We start from the raw sequence: 22,976 nt of genomic DNA, 5'->3' as shown, positions 1-22,976 counted from the left end.
GGAGATGTACACAAAAGCGCTCAGGAATATATAATAATTTAACAACCAGAAAGCACATTCTGCAAGTCTGCCTCCTGGCTGCCAGTACTCAATCCCTCTCTTTCCATGAATCTAGGGTCCTCAGTTGCTCCCTCTCTCCATGTCCCCATCTCTGCCTCCATCTCTGGTGTTGCTGCTTCTCTTGACAGGGTCCCGCATTCCACTTGTGCTCTTATCCCTTAATGGTCCTAGGGTCCTCTGTTCCTGGACTGTAAGATTAACTACTCCCCCCTTTTTGTTACAAAACTTCTACCTTTACAATTGTGACAGTCGCAATTAGTCATGATAACAATTACTCGCTACTGAATCTTAAGAATCTTATCCCCATCTCTTTTCACCAGACCCATCTATGGACAAGATGAAAACTATTCAGTGGGGACTCTACCTTCCCCCACACACTCTAAAACTAAACTCCCTCTTGAAAACTTGTAAGCCAATCACTTCATGTCTTTTTCTCCCCCTCATTTTAGGCAGCCAATGTCTAAGATGCCTGTCCCTATCAACCCTGTATACAGAGAGGATAGGATTGATACTTGATGTGAAGACTCCTTCCTTCTCAGTTGGTATTTGGAGCTACTACATCCATAACTATAGGTCAAGTTCACCAAATTGTAACAAGCTACACTCACTTCCTTTATCAAAAAATTTGTTTTACTCTTCCTCTAGTGAATTCTGATTATTAAGCCATGGAGGCTAGGTCAAATGGGTGCTATCTGCAAGTTTGGGTGTTCTTGTGCGTCTCTCCTCATGTAGTACATGACTTTTAAATATGCCTGGCGGTGACATCTGGGCCAAGCGTAAAGGAACAGGATGGCCAGGGCATCAGCGTTGCTTTAATGACTGTTCGTACCTGCATCTAAGCCCTCTCTCCCAGGGATTATACAGCCAAGCATCCAAACATCACACAGCCCTATAATGCGCTCCTCAGAACAGTCAATACGAGACCAAAAGGTGTAGCGTTTGCCCCAAAATGAAGCTCAGGAAGCAGGAAAGAAGGAGGAATGCACGCAGGAGACCCAGGGAGGAAGTGAGAAGAGTTCTGTTACATTAAGGGAACTGTAACTAATGTAACCAAACAAACTATGTATCAATTGTTAGAGGGAAACTAACTTGCTCTATAAACCATCACCAAAACCATGATAAACAAAACAACATAAAGGCAAAACGATGAACTCTGAAGCATAAAATGTTAGCACTTACTCAGTGGGTTGTGTTTTTTATTCATGGTTATTGTTAATTTGCAAGATATATATATTTTTTAAGGACTTCTGGTGTGGTGCTAGTGGTTAACGCCCTGGACCACAAAGTCGGTTTAAACCATAAGGTTGGAGGTTCAAGCTCACCAGTTGCTCCTCAGAAACCCTATACAGGGTCGCTATGGGTCGGAACCGACTTGACAGTACTTCACAACAACAACATATATATTTTAAACCAGTCTTTCTCTCTATATTTGCAATTGTCCCCAGTTTAAATGCATGTTTGAAGTCTTTCAATAGATTACTATTTTGAGGTGCCATACTCCATATGACAGAGTAGAGCTACACAGTCATCTTTAGCAGGGCAAATTGCTAAGCCTTACTTCCAAGGTAGCTCTTGGTGGGCTAGAACCTCCAACCTTTTGGTTAGACTCAAGCATCTTAATGGGTTGCTGTTGGGTGCTGTCCAGTCGGCGACCTCATATGACAGTGTAGAACTGCCCCAGAGGGTTTCTATCTTCATGGAAGCAAATCTCCGGGTCTTTCTACTGCAGAGCCGCTGGTGGCTTCAAAGCTGAGCGCTTAACCGCTGCATTACCTGGGCTCATTTTACATGGATTCATGGGAGCAAACCCCAGTGCTGAGAAGCAGTGGTTGGGTGGGGACACGGGTGTGGACGAGGCTCACCCGCGGAATGCAGAAGCCAGGCGTGTCCCGTGGAGTGGGAGGCTGACTGGGTACGATTCCTTCCCAGGTATGATTCGAGACTCCTGGAGAGCCGCAGTCTGGGGTTTTCCCAGTGAGCTGTGTGGAGTGCTTTGTGCAAACAGTCCCAGAGGCAAGCTGCCATCTCAACTACTCAGAGACTTGCCCAACCCAGATTGCCTCTGCTCCTCCTCCACTGGTCTTTTTTGCTTTGAGTAAAAGATACAAACACAGTGAGCCATGATGTAAGATATGCTTCGGCTTCAGGTCTGGATAGAGAAGGTGGTGCCTAGTGCTTGGTCTTAGGTGGAACGTGGGCATCAAGGTTCAATGCTTGGGTGGAAACTGGACGTAGCCAAAACCATGATGGTTTTTCTAAAGCAACAGGAGTTAGGGAAACCCTGTGAGTGGGTGAGGAGTTCTTGTCGATCCTTGGTCCTTGAAAGAAAGGTGTGGCAATCTACTTCCAAACATGGAAAATGCTATGTAGCACAGTTCTACTCTGACACACAGGAGTAACCAACTCAACAAGTAGGCATATCTGTGCTTTAAACAGAGACGTTTTCAGGGCTTTGTACCAGTTCGAAATGTCCCAGCCACGGCCCATAGGAAAAGGGCCGCATGCATGTTGCATAGCAACCAGATCTCTTTCATGGCGTTTTGACCCAAGTAGAAAACAAGTATCTGTGCCCCTTTCAAAGATGGTCACCAACCATGCTGCTTTGAGTGTGTCAGTAGGCTGTCATCTTTGCGCAGGGCCTGCTTCCTTCTTGTTGTTGTTAAATGCTGTCCAGTCAGTTCTGACTCAGCAACCCTGTATAGGGTTTCCGAGGAGCGGCTGGTGAACTTGAACCATCGACCTTGTGGTTCAAGCCGACATTGCAGTCCAGTACATTAACCCACAGCGCCACACCAGGAATATGCCTATTTCTTTGTTATTGTTAAATGCCATCAAGTCAGTTCCAACCCATAGTGACCCTGTATAGGGTTTCCGAGGAGTGACTGGGGTAAAAACCACACACATAAGAGATTTGGTTGCTATGCAACACATATGCGGCCCTTGTTTTCCTCTGTCATGACCAGGCTGTTTGAACCAGTTCTGAGCCCCGGAGGCCCTATTGGCCCTGTGGAGCTGCAGATTCCATCCCTTGAGAGAACAGATCTGGGATTTAACGTCTCCTTTGTTCAGTGAATCCACCCAACGTTGGAGCAGCTTCCTAAAGGAGTGGGAAGCTGAAACCATTAGGTCTCTTACCCTGTAAATGGGTCCTCCTTCTCTGCCCCATGGCATGGGCAGGCCCTGCAACCACCTGGCTGAATCTCAGCCTGCCCCCTTTCCAGGTCTCCCACTCCAACCATGGCAGAGCTGTGCCGCACAGAGTCCACCCTGATGTCTCTGGACGAGGAGCAGTTGTGGGAGATGGTAGACAGTCAGCGGTGTAGGATTGTGTGCAGCGTCAGTCCCAGCCGCCTCACGCCCTACCTGCGTCAGGCCCGCGTTCTGGGCCAGCTGGATGAGGAGGAGGTACTTCATGGCCCCCGGCTCACCAACACCGCCATGCGAACTGGTGAGGCCCAGCCACCACGCTGCCGAGCCCTGACCCAGCCCCCAGCCCCCAGCCCCACCCTCCACCCCTGCCCTGGCTCCTAGACTCAGCCCCCAGACCCAGATACCAGACCTGGCTCCCAGACTCAGTGCCCTACCCCCCACCCCTGCCCCGATTCCTAGTCTTAGCCCCCAGACCCAGCTCACAGTCTCAGCTCCCTGACTCGGTTCCCAGACTCAGTGCCCAGCCCTCACCCCCAGCTCTCAAACTCAGTGTACAGACTTGGCCCCCCGTACTCGGCCCCTTGACCCAGCTCCCAAACTTGACCCTGGACTCAGCTCCAAGACTTTCCCACTAGATCCAGTTCCCAGACTTGGTCTCCTGGCCCTGTCCCCTGACCTGGCTCTCAGAATCAGTCCCCTGTCTCCCCCCTACCCAGCTCCTGGACTCAGCCCCCTGATTTAGCTCCCTTACCTGAACTCTGACCCAGTTCCCAGACTCAGCCCCTACCACCTGTCTCCAACTGTGCCCCCTGCCCCGGCCCCCAATCTGTCTTCCACACTCAGTCCCTTAACCTGACTCCCAGACTTTAATGACCTACCCAGCTCAGCCTCCTGATTTGCCCCCGATGGGTCCCCCGACCCAGCTCCCATACTCTGTTCCCCTAACCTGGCTATGACTTGGCCCCCTGCTCCAGTCCCCAACCCTGCTCCCAAACCTGGCCCCAAGACCCCCTGGCCCAGCCCCCTGACAAGACCTCTGACCCAGCCCCCACTGACCTCAGTCCCTAGGACCACATGGCCAGCTGGGCCCAGTGGTTCATCTTCCTTCTTCCCTCACTCCCTCCTCTGATAACAGCTCTTAGTGAGAGAACTCACACACGGTGCCCTTCACCCTTCAAAGGGCATCGTCACAGATCTGTACAACCAAGACCCCGTCAAATTTTCCCCAAAGAAACCCCTATCTCTTTCACTTACTTAACCTAGGGTCACTGTAACAACAAAAAAATGTCATGTCGCAGGATGTGGCTATGAAACAGGAAATTCATCCTCCCACAGCCTGGAGGACAGGAGTCTGAATTCAAGGAGTGCTCCCTCCGAAGATGCATGGGGAGGACTCTCCCTGGTCTCTTCCAGCTTCTGGGACTCCCAATCTCTGTCTCCATCTCCTCCCTCCTGAGAGCCTAAACAATTATCTCATTCTGAGACATGCCAGCCCAGTGCCCAGTTAGCTGCAGGTGTCTTCTCTTCCAGGGCACTTGCTGGACTTGCTGAAGACTCGTGGGAAGAATGGGGCCATCGCATTTCTGGAGAGTCTCAAATTCCACAACCCTGATGTCTACACCCTGGTCACTGGGCTGCGGCCGGAAGTGGACTTCGGCAACTTCAGTGGTGAGAGCTGGTGCTCATTGGGACCCTGGGCCTGAGCTTCTTGGGAAAGTTCGGTTTCCTTGGGGTGGCCCCACCTTGCCTGCTGCTGGTCCAAATGTGGACCCCATAGCTTTCTGCCAAAGATTCTCATTCTGCAATACTGCTGTCCCACTAACCACGCCACGGGGAGGAAGAGAAGGAATCTATCTGCCCCTAACTTGGGCTGCGAGTTGATGCATTTGAGTTATGGTGTTAAGAGTTGAAAGTGCCATGGGCTGCCAAAAGAACCAAGAGATCTGTCATGGAAGAAGTGCAGCCAGAGTGCTCCTTGGAGGCCAGGATGGCCAGACTTTGTCTCTCATACTTTGGACATACTGTCAGGAGGGACCAGTTGCTGGAGAAGGATATGATGTTTGGTAGGGTGGAGGGTCAGAGAAAGAGAGGAAGACCCCCAGTGAGGTGGATTGGCCAAGTGGCAGTATCCATGGGCTCAAGCGTGGCAACGATACTGAGGTTGGCCCAGGATCGGACAGTGTTTCGTTCTGCTGTGCATAAGGTACCAACTCAATGGCACCTAACAACAACAACAACAACTTGGGCTGCTAACCTCAAGGTCAGCAGTTCGAAACTATCAGCTGTTCTGCGGGAGAAAGATGAGGCTTTCTGCTCCCGTAAAGATTTACAGCCTCGGAAACCCTGTACAGGGTCACTATGAGTCGGAACCGACTCCACGGCACATAACAACAACAACAATCCAGGGTCGCTATGAGTCGGAACCGACTCCACAGCACACAACAAGAACAACTACCCCTCAGCACACCGACCCCTAACTACTCCTTGGCATGAAGACCCCTAACTGTTACCCCTCAGCATGAAGACCTCTCACGTGGGCCAGAAGCCTGTGTTTTAGAGACAGTGGCCAAGAGGAAGCATGCCTGATTCTGGGGAGCTTGCTTTCCCCTCTCTGTCCATTTGATGGAGTTGAGAGGGCTGTCCAGACCCGTGTCCCAGTCAGGACACTTGGGAGCTGGGGGTAGATGGAGGATGGTAGAGACTTCTATATTGTGGTGTGGGGAGTTAAGGCGGAGCCCGAAGCCTCATGGAGAATTTTCTGTGCATTTCCCCACCCCCTAAGTAAATCCCACTCCTGCTCGGTGGGAGGTAAGACCATTTTAGTTAGCTTACTAATTTTCTCTCCCTGGAGGAGTTTTTGTGTGTAGGCCTCCACAGGAGTGGGGCTCACAGAACTCAGAACAGTGGCTAAAACAGCTGTCGTTTTCCTGGTTTGGCTAGACCAGACCGTCTGTGGAGCTAGGTACTCTGTCGAGAACATACCTTACCCAGGGGTGTCCACAGGTCCCTGATGCTGTAAATGGCTGCACTCAAGCACTGATTGAGCCCTGGTGACCACAAGGTCAGCAGTTCAAATCTACCAGCTGCTCAGAGGAGCACAGATGAAGCAGTCTGTTCCTTTAATGATTTGCAGTCTCAGAAACCCTAAGGAAGAGTTCCGCTCGGTCACTATGAGTTGGGATCCACTCAATGGCAGTGGACTTATTTAAATGGAAAGTTCGGTGGTTTGAACCCATGCAGCAGTACTGTGGGAGAAAGGTTCAGCAATCTGACTCCATAAAATTCCAGCAAAGAATGTATGACTTAGACAAGTTTCAGAGCAATTGGTTTATATAGAGTTCTATTCTATATAGATAGTCACATACCTTATGGGTTTCCTATTGTTGTCGTTAGGGGCCATCGAGTCGGCACCAACTATGCACAACAGAAGGAGACATTGTCCCCGGTCCTGGGCCAACCTCACTATTGTTGCCAACCCTGAGCCAATTGCACCCACCACTGTGCCAATCCATCTCCTAGGGGTCTTCCTCTTTTCCTCTGACCCTTCACTTTACTAAACATGGTATCTTTTTCCAGTGACTGGTCCCTCCTGACAATATGTCCAAAGTATGAGAGATGAAGTTTGGCCCTCCTGGCCTCCAAGGAGCACCCTGGCTGCACTTCTTCCAATACAGATCTGTTGGTTCTTTTAGCAGCCCATGGCACTTTCAATATTCTCCTCCAACACCATAACTCAAATGCATCGATTCTTCTATGGCCTTCCTTATTCACTGTCCAGCTTTCACATGTATATGAGGTTACTGAAAATACCATGGCTTGGGTCAGGCGCACCTTAGTCCTCAAGCTGACATCTTTGCTCTTCAACACTTTAAAAAGGTCTTGTGCAGCAGATTTCTTAGGATGATGTTTCTTAGGATACATTAGTACAGGATAATACTAAGCATGTCTCCACCATGTTGTGTCTGACTGAATAAGCAGGTGGATGAGGAGACCACCCTGGGAGTGAGCTTTCCACACAGTGGGTGCTATTTCCTCCTTCCCAAGTTGGGAGTCGTACTACTTTCTTAGCAAAAATACCAGGTCTGGTTGAGGCCCAGGTGCTCTTAATGAAACCAACAGATTAGGGACAGAGTCCTGCTAGACAGTTAGAAAGGAGACCTGGTAGTGCGGCGGGTTAAGTGTTGGGCTGCTAACTGCAAGGTTGGTGGTTCAAGCCCACCAGCTGCTCTGTGGGAGCCCTATGATGCTGTGTGTTTCTGGAGAGATTTACAATCTCAGAAACGTTATGGCGCAGCTCTGCTCGGCCAGGTAGGGTGACTGTAGGGTCATGAGATGCAGAAAGAACTCAATGACAGTGGGCTTGGTTTGGGAGTTTGGGGAATCAGGGGTCATGTCTCACTGGCCCTGGGCCCACCTGTCCCCCGTATCTCCACAGGGCTCATTGAGACGTCCAAGCTGACCGAGTGCCTGGCTGGGGCCATTGGCAGCCTGCAGGAGGAGCTGAGTCAGGAGCAGCGGCAGAAGGTGGCGCTGCGGGAGCAATGTCGGCAGCTGCAGGAACGCCTGGGCCTGGCCGAGGCCCGTGTGGACAGCCTGCGAGAGCTGGAGGCCGACCACGGCCGCATGAAGCGCGAGGTCAGCACCCACTTTCACGAGGTGCTAAAGCTGAAGGATGAACTGCTTAACCTCTCCCTGCACTACAGCAGTGCCTTGCAGGACAAGGAGCTGGCCACCACACGCTGCCGAGGCCTGCAGGAGGAGGTGGGCGTGGGGGAGGGGCTGGGGGGAGGTGGGCGTGTGGAAGGGGTTGTGGGGGGAGGAGGAGGCAGTGGAGAGCTTGCAGAAGGAGGGAGGGGGCGCCCTGCTGCTGGTTCTTTGACTGGTGGACTCTGGCCCTCTGCCCCGGTGCCTTTTCATTCACTGTTCCATTTGTCTGGAACACCGTTCCCCGCCGGCAAGCCTAGGTGCACAGGGCACCTTGTTTTCCAGACTTCATGAGCATGCCTCCCAGGAAAAGACTCCCTGCCCCTTCTTCCTTGGTGGACTGCCAAGTGAAGGCAAGTCAGGGCCTCTCAAAGCCCCGTCCACAGGAAGAGGGACAGCAGGGTCCAGCAAGGTGGCTTTCCAGAGCATCACCCTGGACAGACAGCACACTGGGTGGGAAGTGGCGTCACTGCAGGGGTGATGGCAGGTCCAGGAGACATGTCCTACGTTCCCCAGCCCCTGCCCCAACTGGACTTGGCCTTCATCTTTCTCTGTGTACTGCTTTTCAGGAATCTCAAAGCCTTTGATCTGATGCATTTCTAAGAACAGGAAAAGCAGAGCAGTCAGACTGCTAAAGCGAACATGCCCTGGCCCCTCTGGCCACGCTGACAATCTTTGTAATGAGAGACACAGACATGGTGTGGGGCGGACTCCCAGGGCTCCTTGTCCCATTCCCCAGCCTGGTAATGCAACGGTGGTCATGCCTCACCTATCACACAAGGCTCACTTGCCAAAGAGAGAGAGACACACTTTTCCTGGAGTTTGGACGCCCTCCTGAATGCCGGAGCAGTTCACCCAGGAGGAAAGGGGGGCTGCTCATGGCTCTGACAGGGTCTTCCTCCCACTCCTTCCTGGACCAGTTGTACCTGATGAAGCAGGAGCTGCAGCGGGCGAAGGTGGCTTCCTCCTGTGAGCGGGAATTTCAAGAGCGCTCCCTGCAGATGGCCAACAGCCTGGAGTCGGAAGATGAGGAAGTGAGCCGTCTGAAGGAGGAAAATGAGAAGCTCAGATCGCTGACCTTCAGTGTGGTAGGTCCTGAAGGTGCAGCTTCCAGCCCTGGGGACTTGCTGGGCACCTACTTCCCAGTGTCTGTCCCTAACGCCCTAACCAAAAACAAGCCACACCATTTTGACTCCTGATGGCACCACGTGTATGAGAAGGACTGCACTCCATAGGGGTTTCCATGGCTGCTTTTCCAGAAGTGGATTACCAGGCCTTTCTTCCAAGGGATCTCTGGTCCGAGCACTGTGTGCACCACTCAGGGCCTCTACTCCTGCCTGAGGAGGTGAAGTCCATCTGACATCCAGTCTTAGTCTCAGGACTCGGTGGGGCTGCCTTCTCAGGGAGCAGCCTTCCTGGCTGAACCCCGGCTGACCTGTCTTGGCCCCAGGTGGAGAAGGACATCCTAGAACAGAGCTTGGACGAGGCCCGGGAGAGCAAACAGGAGCTGGTGGATCGGATCCATTCACTGAGGGCACGGGCCGTGGCCGCCGAGAGACAGCGCAAGCAGGTGATGGCGTGTCCTCCTCTCTCTGGGGACCAGCAAAGCTAGTGAGCACTAGCTCACACTCTCTGCTCTGTCCTCGAGGTCACAGTGAAGTTTGTGGGGCAGTCAGGAAACACAGGGTGATTCAGTGTTTCGCCCTGAGCAGTACTGGGAAGAGAAGGAGAAGACTCTGATGCAGTTCCAGAAAACCCAGGTGGACTGTGAGCTGTACAAGGAGAAGATGAACGCCCTCCAGGGACAGATGGCTGAGCTTCAGAAAGAGCGAGACCAGGTATCTAAGCGGGGACCCTGCCCAGGAGAGCGCCTCATGGTGGCAGGCGGTTCCAGATTGATAAGGAATTCAGGTGGTGCAGTGGGATAAGCGTTGTACTGTTGATCAAAAGGTCGTTGGTTCAAGCCCACAGCCGCTCCTCGAGAAAGATGAGGCAGCCGGCTCCAGTTAAGATTTGCTTGGAAACTCGCTGGGGCAGTTCTACTTTGTCCAGTACGGTCACTATGAGTCGGAATTGACCCGATGGCAGTGGGTAGCAGAAATCCCTGGCTGACACAAATACAAATAGCTCAGCTGCTAACCAAAAGATTGAAGGTTTGAGTCCACCTAGAGATGCTTCAGAAGAAAGGCCTGGCTGCCTACTTCCAAAAAAATCAACCACCGAAAGCCCAATGGAGTGTGATTTTACTCTGACACACGAGGTCACCAGGAATTGGAACGACTTGGCAGCAACTGTCCATTGTTCCCGTGGTCGACACATGGTCTTTGAAATCCCCACTGCCTCCTTTCACCCTTCCTGTTGTGTCCACTGTCGGTCAGATCCCTTTGGCTTTTATTTCTGGGCTATGTTGTTACCGAGCGCCGTCAAATTGGTTCTGACCCTTGGCAACCCTGGATGGGGTGTCCAAGGAGTGACCTTGTAATTAGAAGTCCATTGCTTATCCTACAGTGCCCCTGTCAATGTCTGAGAAATTGTCTCCATTTCAGGAACCAGATTCCATGGTCCACAACTGGCCCATGGTGCCCCGTGTGTGTCAGAGTAGAACTGTGCCCACAGGGTTCTCAGTGGATGATTTTTCATAAGTAGATCCCACTCATGGTGCCCCGTGTGTGTCAGAGTAGAACTGTGCCCCACAGGGTTCTCAGTGGATGATGTTTCATAAGTAGATTCCACTCATGGTGCCCCGTGTCAGAGCAGAACTGTGCCCACAGGGTTCTCAGTGAATGATTTTTCATAAGTAGATTCCACTCATGGTGTCCCGTGTGTGTCAGAGTAGAACTGTGCCCACAGCGTTCTCAGTGGATGATTTTTCATAAGTAGATCCCACTCATGGTGTCCCGTGTGTGTCAGAGTAGAACTGTGCCCACAGGGTTCTCAGTGGATGGTTTTTCATAAGTAGATCACCAGGCTCTTCTTCTGAGGCACCGCTGGGTCGACTTGACTCTTTCAATCTTTTAAAATTAGCAGCCACAGGTGTCAACCATGCCTACCACCCAGGGACTCATTTCAAGTACCCTCAACCCCAAGTATCAGATTTTATTAAAGCTGTGTACATCTATCTACCTGCACATCTTGGGATGAAATCTGAGTTTGGGCCATGTTGGATGAGTTCAGATTAAATGCAGAAAAGGAGCAGAGCCACTTGCTGTGCCAGAGACTCTCCTTGATCGTCTTGTGACACATGTGGGTGAAGTGTGGGGGTCTCACTGCCTCTGGCCCCCAGGCATACGCAGCCAGAGATGGAGCCCAGATGGAGATTTCTCAGAGGCTGGTGGAGAAGGACTCGCTCCGCAGAAAAGTGTTTGAGCTGACGGAGGAAATCTGTGAGTTGCGCAAACAGCTACCCAAGCTTCAAACAGACTCACTAAATGGGGTGAGTGCTTCCCCAGGTGAGGGATTCGAGGGATGCAGAGGGCTGCCCCCCCCCCCCCCCCCCCCGTAGGCAGCTCCTAGCTGCAGATAGGGTCCAGGAAGGACAGACACCAAGAAGCTAACAGTGTGGTTTCTGAGTGTTGGGGTTATGTCTGGGTGTTGGCCTTGTGCCTGAGTAGATGTGTGCTCTATGGTGTGTTCAGGAACTGATGGATCAAGTAAATCACCAGGCCTTTTCCAGGGTCCAAAGTGCCCTCTAACCTCCCAACCTTAGGGTTAGGATCACCCAGGGGACTCTAGTGGGATGATGGGTGGACTTTATTTTCTGCTCTAATCAGTGTCTCCCCCTCAGAGTATTGTGTGAGTTCATGCAGTTTTTATAATAAGTAGGGAACAAACTTCTCAGGCTATACCTCCTGTGGGACCGGGTCCCAGACCTTTCTTTTTACCTGCCAGATGTAGAGGGTGGGCGTGGCGGTTGTCCTGGCAGAAATGGGTGATGGTAACTGGGCCAGAGCCCAAGATAAGCATTCTGTGCTAACCAGCCCACCTCTGTCTTGGCAGGCCAAGGAGGACACTGAGCCCCAGGAGCCCTGTGTGCCTGGTAAACAGCGGCTGGTCCGGATGTATGCCATCTGCCCACAGGCAGACATTAGCAGCGGGGACCTCCTTAGCTCCACTGAGGTACCGTTCCTCTGGCCTCCAACTAAGGGGAACTTCCTTCTCATTCCCATGGGGAAGGGCTGGTGCCACTTTCAACAGTCAGTTGTTGGGGTTCCAACCTCACTGAGCTTCCAGTACCTGGGTCTCCCTGTTTCTGTGCATACCCTTTGGCCAAGGGGAGACGAGACGTGGGGTGTCCCTCCTGTAAGTACAGTCTTAAGGAGGAGACTGGGAGTGTACACTCCCCTTGGGAATGAGACCTCAGGGTGGGACAACAGGGCCACTTCCTGGGATGAGGGGCGTTAAGAAGCAGGTGGAAAGTGGCACCCCTTTACCACTGCTGCAGTGGGGAACTTGGTGGCTTCTTTCTGGATGGTTCCAGCAGCCTTCACCCCAGCGTCCCTGATTTCCTGGGCCAACAGCACTCAGCTGACAATCTCACTAACCCGTGGGGAGAGTGCAGAAATCTGTCCTCTCTCTCTCCAGAGTGCACACATCCAGGGCCTGAGCAAGCCAACCTCCAGGCTGATCCAATCAGGTTCCTCCCAGTCTAGACTCCTCCATGGCTCCCCAGTGCCCCCAGGTCCAAGTCCAGCTATGATTTCGTTTTGGAGATGGTGGTCAGGGTGGTGCGGGGAGGGGCCTCAGGGCTCAGAACCCAGACATTCTCACTGGACTCCACTGAGCTCCACTCTCTGCCAGAGTACTCTCTGTGGCTTTCCCCCCCAACTCTCCTCACCCTAAGGGGACCACTCCTCCCCACCTCTCTTCTCTACCCCTGCTGTCTGGAATGCACCCCATCCCTCTCCACCTGGCCACTCTGTCAGCTTTGATGCCACTTTCCCCCCCTACCCCAGAAATCCCTTGGCCACCCAGCCCGACTGGTCCACCATGCTCCTGGTGTCCTTGCTGGACGACTCTGGTCTGTATTAGCCTGTTGGTGTCTTCCGCCAACCCCCCCCACCCCACCCCACTAAGGATATCACCTGTCCTTAGGTGTATGCCAAATAGTCCGGGACATTGTAGGTGCTAAGGGAATAGTTGTTCTGTGAAGATGGATCAAATTCTTGTTTGGGATCACCTGTCGCATACCTGCTGTCCTCCAGCATGTGCCCAGCATTTTGACTGGTACACCTGGCCCATCTGGGTTCTGAAGGCTACTTTCCCTCCCCACAGGTGGGAAGCAAGTCCCCTCACTAACTAGTATTCAGCCTCTGTGAGCCCTGGTTGCTTTCCTTATAAAAAGAAACAAGTCTGTTGCTCTCAAGTCGATTCCAGTGTATGGCCACCCCACACATATCACAGTAAAACTGCCCTCCATAGGGGTTTCAAGGCTGTGCCCTTTTAGGAGATTGCCAGATCTTTTTTTTGAGGTACCTCTAGAAACCAAACCCAACCCACCACTACAGAGTTGTTTCCAGCTCATAGTGACCATAAAGGTTAAGAATCCAAAACTGTAAATCTTTATGGGAGCAGAAAGTCTCATCTTTCTCCTGAGAAGCAGCTGGTGGGTTCGAACCAGTCTCGACCTTGCAGTTTGCAACCTAATGCTTAACTCACTGCACCACTAGGGATCTGAGGTACCTCTGGGTGGGAACCATGAACCTTTCAGTCAGCAGCAGAATGTTTAGCCATTTATGTCTCCCAGGGACTCCAGATGGGACAATAGTACCCCCACCTTGTAGATTTATAGAGAGTTAAACTGTAAACAACACTGAGAGCAGCCGTTGTAGTGCCTGGTACACAGTAGGTGCTCCATTAGTGAGCTCTTCCTTCCTCTCCCTCTGGCTCCTCTCCACTGTACTGGGTGGGCACAACACCCATGTGGGTGTCACCGGTGGGGGGCAGTTCCCTGTGCAGACTCTGTTTTCCTCTCAGCCCTGGTCCCACTCGAACACCATGTCCAGCTTCCGCTCCAGCAGCCCCGTGCCACCCAGTCAGCAGTCCCTCTACAAGCGGGTCACAGAGGACCTCCTGGAGGAACCCTGGTCATTAAGGTAGAGAGGGCACGGTGCTGGATCCCACATGGAGGGTCTCATCTAGCCTGAGCCATCTGGGTAGGGATGGGGCTAAGGATAGGGGTGCCATGGATCAGCTGCTATGAACCTTGGCTGTGTTCATGGTCAGCTGTGAGATCATTTGGCAAGTCAACATGAATGTTCTGGTGCTCAAGAGCCCCTGTGGGTCCGGGCAGAGATAATGACCTTGCTCTGCTAAATGTTGAAGGAGAAGACACTGAGAACAATGCCCTTGGGCCCAGCATGGACCGATTTTCACTGGTGAAAACCAGGAAGGTGTTAAGTCAGAGATGGATGAACATGACTTGTGTTTTTAAGCGGATAGGATGGGAAAGTTATCTACAGGACAGTTGTTGGCCGATGTCTGGACAGGGGTGGGATTCAGTGCCTGGTATAGGTGCCGTTTTCCATAGATGTGCCTTCATCTGGGTGTGGGGGGGTCACATAGTCAGCTTTGGGCAGGGAAGGAGGCAGGGGCTTCAGGTCTAAGGTCACTGCTTCCGCCATACAGCAGCCTTCCGGAAATCCTGGAGACAGGGCGGAGTGCCTCCCCAGTGGGCAGGGCAGATGACTTGGACCTGGACTATGAGATCGTGGACAAGGCTGGTGAGCAAACCTCCTGCGGAACCCTGAAGCCGGCACCGGCCAGGAGCGGGGGGGGGGGGGGCAGTGGGCAGGAGCAGCCTGCTTATCTGGTGAGGGAGGGTCAGGAGGTGCAGACCTGCACTGCTCCACCCTGGGCCTCAGACAACCCAGGTATAGGGTTGCTGGCTCCCACATGGAGGGCCAGTCTGCACCCCCTGGAGGCCAAGGGGGCTGTATGCAGGCCTGTGTCCAGTCCAGCATTCAAGTTTAGAGAGCTAGACATACACACACGCAGATTCCCACACATATACATCCAGTGTGTACTCCTCACACATGCTATCACCCCCCCATACAGACACACTCATGTACACCCAGTCAGACACACAGACACACATGCACCTCCACACTGTCACACTCAACACACACAGTCATGTATACACACATGTTCACAGAGACCCAGATGTCCACACAGTCACACACAGAATCATGTATACACACATGTTCACAGAGACACAGGTGTCCACAGAGAGAGAGAGTCATGTATACACATATGTTCAGAGAGACACAAGTGTCCACATGTTCGCACAAAGTCATGCAACATTTCACATGTGTGCATACTCATCTACACACAGACACTCACATTCACACATACATGTTCACAAGACATACTCACACACCATGGACACACATGAACCCTTGAGCACATGTACTTCCTCAGACTTTCCTAGACAACACTCACACATACATATGCACACACTCACATAACACTCCCAACACTGAGACACACGTTCACACTCACATCCTCTTCCACCCTCTGTCTCACTCTCCCACACTGCCCCCCAGTTGTGGACACTTGGATCCTGTGATTTCAGGAGGTGACAGATGCAGTGTGTCAGTGCCTGCCTGCTGAGGTCTCATTCCCAAGGGGAGTGTACACGCCCAGTCTCTTCCTCAAGACTGTACCTCATAAGGAGGGCTTCCCTGCTTCCCCACCTGTGCACACCTGGGCCCGCCTCTCACACAGTAGGCACTTAGCATCTGTCTGGAATTCACCACATGACCACTAGGGGGTGCACACACCACACCGCTGCATGCAGGGGGCTTTGAGGCAGGGACTGTGCTCTCCCATTCACATCAGACAACCTGAGGGGGTCGTCCTAGGCACCGGCTACACTGAGAACACAACACGGAGCACCTATTTATTCCTCTCCTTTCTGTTGGTTCGGATTCTACCCAGTATCTTGGTTTCATGAATGTTAGCGAAAATGCCTTATAATACGCCAGCTCCTTTCAGATTGAAATAGAATTGCAAGTTGGCACAAGGTCTCCCACAGTTGGCACAGTGAGGTCTCCACTGGTTGTCAGTACTCTTGGGCTCAGAGATGTGACCACAGACCTTTGGGGGCTGCTAGAGCTGGGGGGATCCCGGGAAGGATCCTACCAGGTCAGGACCTGCTGGGGCTAGCAGAGTGACCTGGAGTTTGCCGGAGGTGGCCAAAGCGGAAATGCAGTCCATGCAGAAAGATTAGATTTTTCAAGTGGAGTCAGAAATCAGACTTAGGTTAAGTCTCCCTGTCTTTTAAAACATCAAGAGCAAACCCAAATACTCAGAAACAGTACCATGTGGGCCAAGCACCCCCACCTCATGGCAAGCCTCCTCTGGTTACTGCATCCTGCAATTTACAGAAGATAAGCAAAGGTTCTGGGTGGCCAGGGAGAGGAAGAGGAACGGGGTGCAGTCTAAGCTAGTGAGGTAGAGGGTCAGGGCTGGGCCCACCAGGAGTCTTGGTCTACTCTGGGCTCAGTCTGTAAGCTCCTGACTCCCTCCTAGGCCTTTTTGATGCAGACAGTGGCTCGCAGCCCTTCTCTGGGGGCCTCTACGTTTCAGACAGGTGAGTGGGGCAGGGGAGTGGGGACAGGTAATTGGAGACAGGTGGGTGGGAACTGGTGAGGTGTGGCTTGCCTCCTGGTGACTAGCTGGAGAGCTGGAGTTGGTGTCTTTAGGATGCCCCAGCGTGCATCACCTGGTCACTTCTAGCACCAGCCCGTGTCCTTCAAGCAGCAGTATGCCTGTGCGGCGGCGGCCAGCTCGCCGGATCACTAGCCAGGTCACCGGGCTGACTTTCCAGGGACACGCATTGTTGAATCAGATCAGCGTTATTGGAGGAAACAGCACGGGCATCTTCATCCACCGAGTAACCCCCGGATCGGCAGCTGATGAGATGGCGCTGCGCCCAGGCACCCAGATTGTGATGGTGAGCGGGTGCCGGCCCTCCGGACTTGGCAAGGTCAGTTCCAGGAGTGGGCCGGTCACCGGCACCATTACATCAGACTTGAAGAGGTGTGTTACCCATGGCCCGGCTCTTCTTGGGCCAATTTGGAATTGTGTGCTCCTTAGAGGAGCTGGGTGGAACCTTCAACCTTGCCAACTAGATATCCCCTTATTCCGAGGCCCCGCCCCTAGAGCCCCGCCCTCCGCGAGACCCCGCCCCTCATGAGACTCTATGAAGGGACAGGAAAATGACAGGGACGGGCCAGTTGGCCTCTCAGCAGGGGTATTTCTAAGCACTTTTTCTATAAAAAAACACAGAAACCATCACCGTACAACTTTTCCTTATTATGGTTGCGGAGGGTGAGTTTTTTGTGATGTGAAAACAGAATTATTACATATCAGCTTTCAAAAATACCAAGCAATGTGCAAACAGGCGCCACCACCCCGCCATACCTGGAGTAGTTCTTTTGTCCCTGGAGGGGTCAGGGGATAAGGCAGGTGAGTCCCAGGGCTTCCATATGGCAGATGAACATCTCTTTTGTCCTAAATGATTGGCACATGGAGCTCCTAATACCAGTGTGGTCCCATGTTCTTTCTCCACGCCACACTACACAAAACACCCTCATTCCTCTCAGGAGTCTCAGTTGTAAGCTGTGGGTGAGGCAGCATCCTGGTACCCTAATGGGGTGACTTCACTTCTAACAGTTTGAAAACACATCTCGATTTGATTCTTTCATAGTCTCTCTATGACTCCATGACAGTGAATTTTGTTTTGTTTTTTATTGTTTTATTAAAATATACCAGTAATCAGTTCCCATGGAGTTGGCGTCAACTCATGGAGCCCTGTGTGTGTCAGAGTAGAACTGTGCTCACAGGGTTCTCAGTGGATGATATTTCATAAGTAGATTCCACTCATGGTGCCCCGTGTGTGTCAGAGTAGAACTGTGCCCACAGGGTTCCCAGTGGATGATGTTTCATAAGTAGATCCCACTCATGATGCCCCCGTGTGGTCAGAGTAGAACTGTGCCCACAGGGTTCTCAGTGGATGATTTTTCATAAGTAGATCCCACTCATGGTGCCCCGTGTGTGTCAGAGTAGAACTGTGCCCACAGGGTTCTCAGTGGATGATTTTTCATAAGTAGATCCCACTCATGGTGCCCCCCTTATGTATCAGAGTAGAACTGCGCCCCAGGGTTTTCAGCCGTTGAGATTTTTGGAATTTAAATCTCCAGACCTTTTCTTCCTGGGTGGCCTTGAGCCTCTGAACTTCCGCTGACCACTGAGCATGTTAACCATTTGCATTTTGCAGGGACTCCTTTAACAAAATGAAGCCAAAACCAAACCCAGGGCCTTCGAGCCGACCCCCACTCACGGCGAGTCTGTACAGGGTTCCTGAGATCCTAAGTTTTTAGGGGAGCAGACAGCTTCATCTCCCTCCTATGGAGCGGCTGATGGGTTTGATGGGTTCGCAGCCTGGTGCTTAACCCACAGCACGACTAGGGCTCCTTGACACTATGTCATTGTTATTAAGTGCTGTCAAATCGGTTTCAACTCAGTGACATTGAGCAGGGTTCCCGAGGAGCAGCTGGTGGGTTTCCCCTGCCGATCTGTGGTTGTCAGGCCAGAGTGTATTCTACAGTTTCACACCACGGGTTCCTCCTCACACTATAAAGGCTCATACATTTAAGAGGACACAGCTAGTGATGTTGGACAGTAAGTGTCCAGTGTCTTGGGGAAGGGTTGGTGATCAGGGCTGTCGGGCACAGAGTCAGCATGGTGGAACGTGATGTCCTGCATCCAGGTGCCTGACCTAGCCTGCGACCGAGGCTCTGATGCATGTGGCCTTTGATTTCCACGAGGCATGTGGGTGACAGATAAATCTGTTGACTGTGGCGTACACTGTATCTACCTCCAGAACCCTCCTCCCAGGTTCCTCACTACTAGCCCACGAGCCCAGAATCCTCGTTTCTGAGATGGACCCTTGCAATGTGTCCTTAGGTTGATTACGAAGCCACGGAGCCCCAGTTCAAAGCTGTTCTGGAAGGCACAACCCTGGAGCAGGCCATCAGACTCTTGGGGCGGGTGGACGGCTTCTGCTGCCTGTCTGTGAAGGTCAACATGGATGGTACACTGCCCAGTCCCTGTCCCCCGTCTGCCACTGCTTCCGCGACTGACCCCTGGGCCAGGGAGGGGGACTCAGTCAGGAGTGCCCACGTCTGTGAAGACGCCCACAGTAGCCAGGATGCCAGGGCCTGGCTTTCCTCGCTCACGCTCACCTTCTAGAACGGTGGCCTTCCTCGCTCACGCTCACCTTCTAGAACAGTCTCCAGACCCCATTGTGTGGGTGGCAGCTCATGCCTCCTTTTCTCAGGGTACAAGAAGCTGGTCCAAGACCTGGAGGCCAAGGTGGCCACTTCGGGGGACTCATTCTACATCCGGGTCAACATGGCCATGGAGGGCAGGGAGGAGGGGGATCTACAGGTGAACTGCAATGAAGTTCTGCATGTCACCAACACACTGTGCCAGGGCCAGGGCCGGGGCCGCTGGCACGCCCACCGCGTCAGCCCCTACACCATGAAGGATACTGACCACGGGGCCATCCCTAACTACTCACGGTGAGTTGACTGTGACACTCCAGTGTCCTGGCTGAGGTCGGCATCTCTGGGTGATAGGCACTTTTCCCTCTTGAAAATGGACCTCAGTTCTAGAACATTCTAGAACAGAGTTTCCCTACCACTGTACTAAGGACCTTTGGGGCTAGGTCATTCCATCCTGGGTGTTGTGGGATGTTGAGCAGCAGCCTTGGTCTCTACCAACCAGATATCTCCAGATGGAGCCAGTGGTCTCCTAAGAGCAGGGTAACTAGACATCTCAGTTTGTCTCTTAGCACTGCCAAGTCTCACATCCCAGGAAGCCCCTGAGTTCTGAGCAAATCAGGACACTTGGTCAGCCTACCAAAAAAATCCCCAAAGCGGTATTCACTGAGCTAATTCACGGTGACCCCGTGAGTGTCAGAGTAGAACTGTGTCCCGTGAGGGTCTCAGTGTTTTATTTATCTGAAGTACATTGCTAGGTCTTTCTTGTGAAACATGTCTCGGGGGACTCGAATGTCTAACCTTTTGTTGAGCAGTTGAATGTTTTAGCTACTATGTGTGCCACCCAGTGGGGACAACCTACAGTGGGGGCAACATGTTAGAGGTCAATCTCTGGGCATCTCGAAGGCTCAAGGCCAGACCTACAGTTCACAGAAAATTTCTCAAGCCCTCGTCACCTGGGATGGGATTCGGCCTGTGGACCACACTTTGAGTAACCGGGTTCTGGGGTAGAGTCCGCGACCCTGGTTGTTCATTAGAGTCACCTAGGAGACTTCACTGGTGTGAAGCCAACATTAGGGGGAGGGCCGAGCCCTCGGGCTGTTCAGGGTGGGCTGACGGGCAGCTGGTCAGCTTCCTCGCTCACTGCAGGGCCCAGCATCTGCTTATCGACACCATCCAGGACATGGCACAACAGAGCACGGCCGCCCGTAAGGTGAGGGTCCACTCCGGGGGACTGCCCCTTCCTAGCTGACCTCAGGACCCAGCTCACACCATCTGCAGGGGAGGGAGGGCCTACGTACTCACCACAGGAGCCCCCATGGTATCACAGCCTGGTCTCACGCAGCTGTTTCGGGGCCCAGGCTTTCCCTCCACCCTCGGGGCCTGCTTCTCTTACTCCCTCAGATCTGGGGTCCTCCACTCTCCCAGCCCCCCTGCCTCACGACCCCTCCTGTCTGCCTGCTCCTTCCTCTGTGTCCCAGCACCCTCAGTGTTTAGTGGGTGTGGCCTGATGGGGCAGGGTCCAGGCAGGCCCAGGTCCCATGTCAGTGCCTCAGTACCCCCTTATCCTTCCTCTCCTCTGCCCCCCATCTGTAGCAGCCTTCTGGGACCCCCCAGAAGCTTGTTCGCATCATCAGCATGGACAAAACCAAGGCCAGCCCTCTGTGCTCATCCTTGGATGGGGGCCAATCAGAGCCCAGCAAGTTGGAAGGTGAGGCTGATGGGGGGTGTGAGCAGTCCAGTGGTGCTGGTCGGGGTGACATCATTCTCTGCATTTGAAGAAGAATAATCTCTGTAGGGTTAGCACTGGACTGCAAACCACAAGATCAGCGGTTTGAGCCCACCAGCCACTCCACAGGAGAAAGATGAGGCTTTTGGCTGCTACAGTGGTTTACAGGGTCGCTATGAGTCGGAACTGACTCTGTCCACTTAATAACAGAAACAACCTTAACTAAACTCTACCTGCTTTTGTGCAGAGGCTGAGCGGAACCAGCTGCGATTCAGTCCACTGTGACTCACGGTGTCCCCACGTGTGACAGAGAGAACGGGGTCCATGGGGTTTTCAGTGGTTGAGTTTTTGGGAGCAGATCACCAGGTCTTTCTTCTGAGGTGCCTCTGGGTGGACCTGAACCTTTAACCTTTTGTTTAATAGGGATTCCTAGTTAAGCTCAACATTATGGGTTCAACTAGGGAAGCATCTGTGCAGCCAGTGCTGGGGTCAGAATACAGAGGTCAGAGTGACAACCCTCCCTCCTGTCCCACGCCCCATGTGAAACCATGCAGGGCAGACTGCCCAGCATGCATTTAGAGTGAAGTAAATAGGAGCTCTGGTAGCATAGTGGTTACGAATCAGGCTGCTAAACTCAAGGTTGTCAGTTCAAAACTACCAGCGGTTCCGCGGGAGGAAGATGAGGCTTTCTGCTCCCATAAAGACTTGCAGCCTCGGAAACCCTTTACAGGGTCACTATGAGTTGGAACCGACTCCACGGTACCTAACAACAATAACAAACTGTTTGTTGCAAAGCCGGGATGTTCCAGTGGAAGAACTCTCCCTTTATGTGTGGGAGACCCAGGTTCAATTCCTGCCCAGGGCGCCTGGTGAGCAGCCACCACCTGCTGCATTAGTGGTTTGCATACTAAGATGCTGAACCAACAGTACTAGTGAGGCTGAAGGACAAGCACTGGGCTGTAAACCACAAGGTCTGTGGTTCGAGCCCACCAGCCACTCCATGGGAGAAAGATGAGGCTTTCTGCTCTCAAAAAGATTTACAACCTCAAAAACCCTGTATAGGCTTGCTATGTATCAGAACTGACTGGACAGCACTTAGGAGTAACAAAGTGTGGGAACTGATCCCATGGCAGTGGGTCTGGCTTTTTTGGTATTGGAAGCTGAGCAGGTTTCATTTGGAGCCTCCAGAGTAAAACAGCTGTCTAACTCTGGCTCTCAACTTCCCAAAATCAGCCACTGAAAACCCTGTGGATCATAGCAGTCCAGTCCCCAACTGATCATGGGCGTGAGGCAGGACTGGACAGTGTTTTGTTCTGTTGTGCATAGGGTCACTGACAGTTAACAGCAAAATAGCTTTAAAGATTTCTTTTTCTAGAAAAGTATCTTGGGTGCATTCTATGAAATGACACCAGAGAATATAAATAAGATCTGAGTAAAGAGACGCACGTGAGAAAAGGTGGGGACTATCTGCCCCAGCAGGGCAAGGTTGCGGAGGGGTTTGGGTGAAAGGAAGAAAACCCATTTTCTCTCTTGTGTATGGGCCAAACAAGGAAACTGCAATGAAATTGCTCCTGCGGAGCTCAGTTTGGACTATGGCTTTGAGCTGGTTCATTCTAGTTTCACCTTCTACTAAAAATGTGCATTTCCACCCCAGAAATACAGAATCAGAACCTACAGTTTAGATCCCAGAGCAGACATAAGACTCACCCTGGATGTTGTTGAAGTATAGACGCTGATTCCCTATAAAACTACAAAACCTATTGCATAAGTCTATTCCTACTCACAGTGATCCTGTAGGTCAGAGTGGAACTGCTCCATAGAGTTTCCAAGATTGTCATCTTTATGGGAGCCAACTGCCGGGAACGGCTGGTGGATTTGAACCACTCACCTTTCAGTTAGCAGCTAAGTGCTTAACCATTGAAACACCAGGACTCTGATTCCACATATTTGTGGTGGAAATGCAGATGTTCTGGACTGGTCCTGTTGGAAGCCCAGAGCTGATGAACCAAGGGTGTCAGTGGTGTGAGGCAGAGCTAGCCTTGGGGTGG

General features: G+C 52.3%; 1 protein-coding gene across 1 annotated transcript in view; it reads left to right on the top strand.

Moving 5' to 3' along the window:
- The first annotated feature begins 3,297 nt into the window (after positions 1–3,297).
- CARD14 (caspase recruitment domain family, member 14) overlaps positions 3,298–22,976 on the top strand; it is a 24,355-nt gene continuing 4,676 nt past the window's right edge. The window contains exons 1-16 of the mRNA XM_006869645.1: positions 3,298–3,508; positions 4,741–4,878; positions 7,646–7,971; positions 8,835–9,002; positions 9,365–9,484; positions 9,627–9,752; positions 11,198–11,353; positions 11,911–12,030; positions 13,870–14,006; positions 14,539–14,633; positions 16,444–16,504; positions 16,675–16,867; positions 18,883–19,009; positions 19,256–19,499; positions 20,349–20,412; positions 20,796–20,928. Of these exons, the coding sequence (XP_006869707.1) occupies positions 3,298–3,508; positions 4,741–4,878; positions 7,646–7,971; positions 8,835–9,002; positions 9,365–9,484; positions 9,627–9,752; positions 11,198–11,353; positions 11,911–12,030; positions 13,870–14,006; positions 14,539–14,633; positions 16,444–16,504; positions 16,675–16,867; positions 18,883–19,009; positions 19,256–19,499; positions 20,349–20,412; positions 20,796–20,928 (2,419 nt within the window). The remainder of the gene's footprint in view (positions 3,509–4,740; positions 4,879–7,645; positions 7,972–8,834; positions 9,003–9,364; positions 9,485–9,626; positions 9,753–11,197; positions 11,354–11,910; positions 12,031–13,869; positions 14,007–14,538; positions 14,634–16,443; positions 16,505–16,674; positions 16,868–18,882; positions 19,010–19,255; positions 19,500–20,348; positions 20,413–20,795; positions 20,929–22,976) is intronic.

The sequence above is a fragment of the Chrysochloris asiatica genome, unplaced genomic scaffold (genome assembly GCF_000296735.1).
Source record: "Chrysochloris asiatica unplaced genomic scaffold, ChrAsi1.0 scaffold00132, whole genome shotgun sequence".
NCBI classification, from domain to species: Eukaryota; Metazoa; Chordata; class Mammalia; order Afrosoricida; family Chrysochloridae; genus Chrysochloris; species Chrysochloris asiatica.
This window is presented reverse-complemented; position numbering and strand designations above follow the sequence as displayed.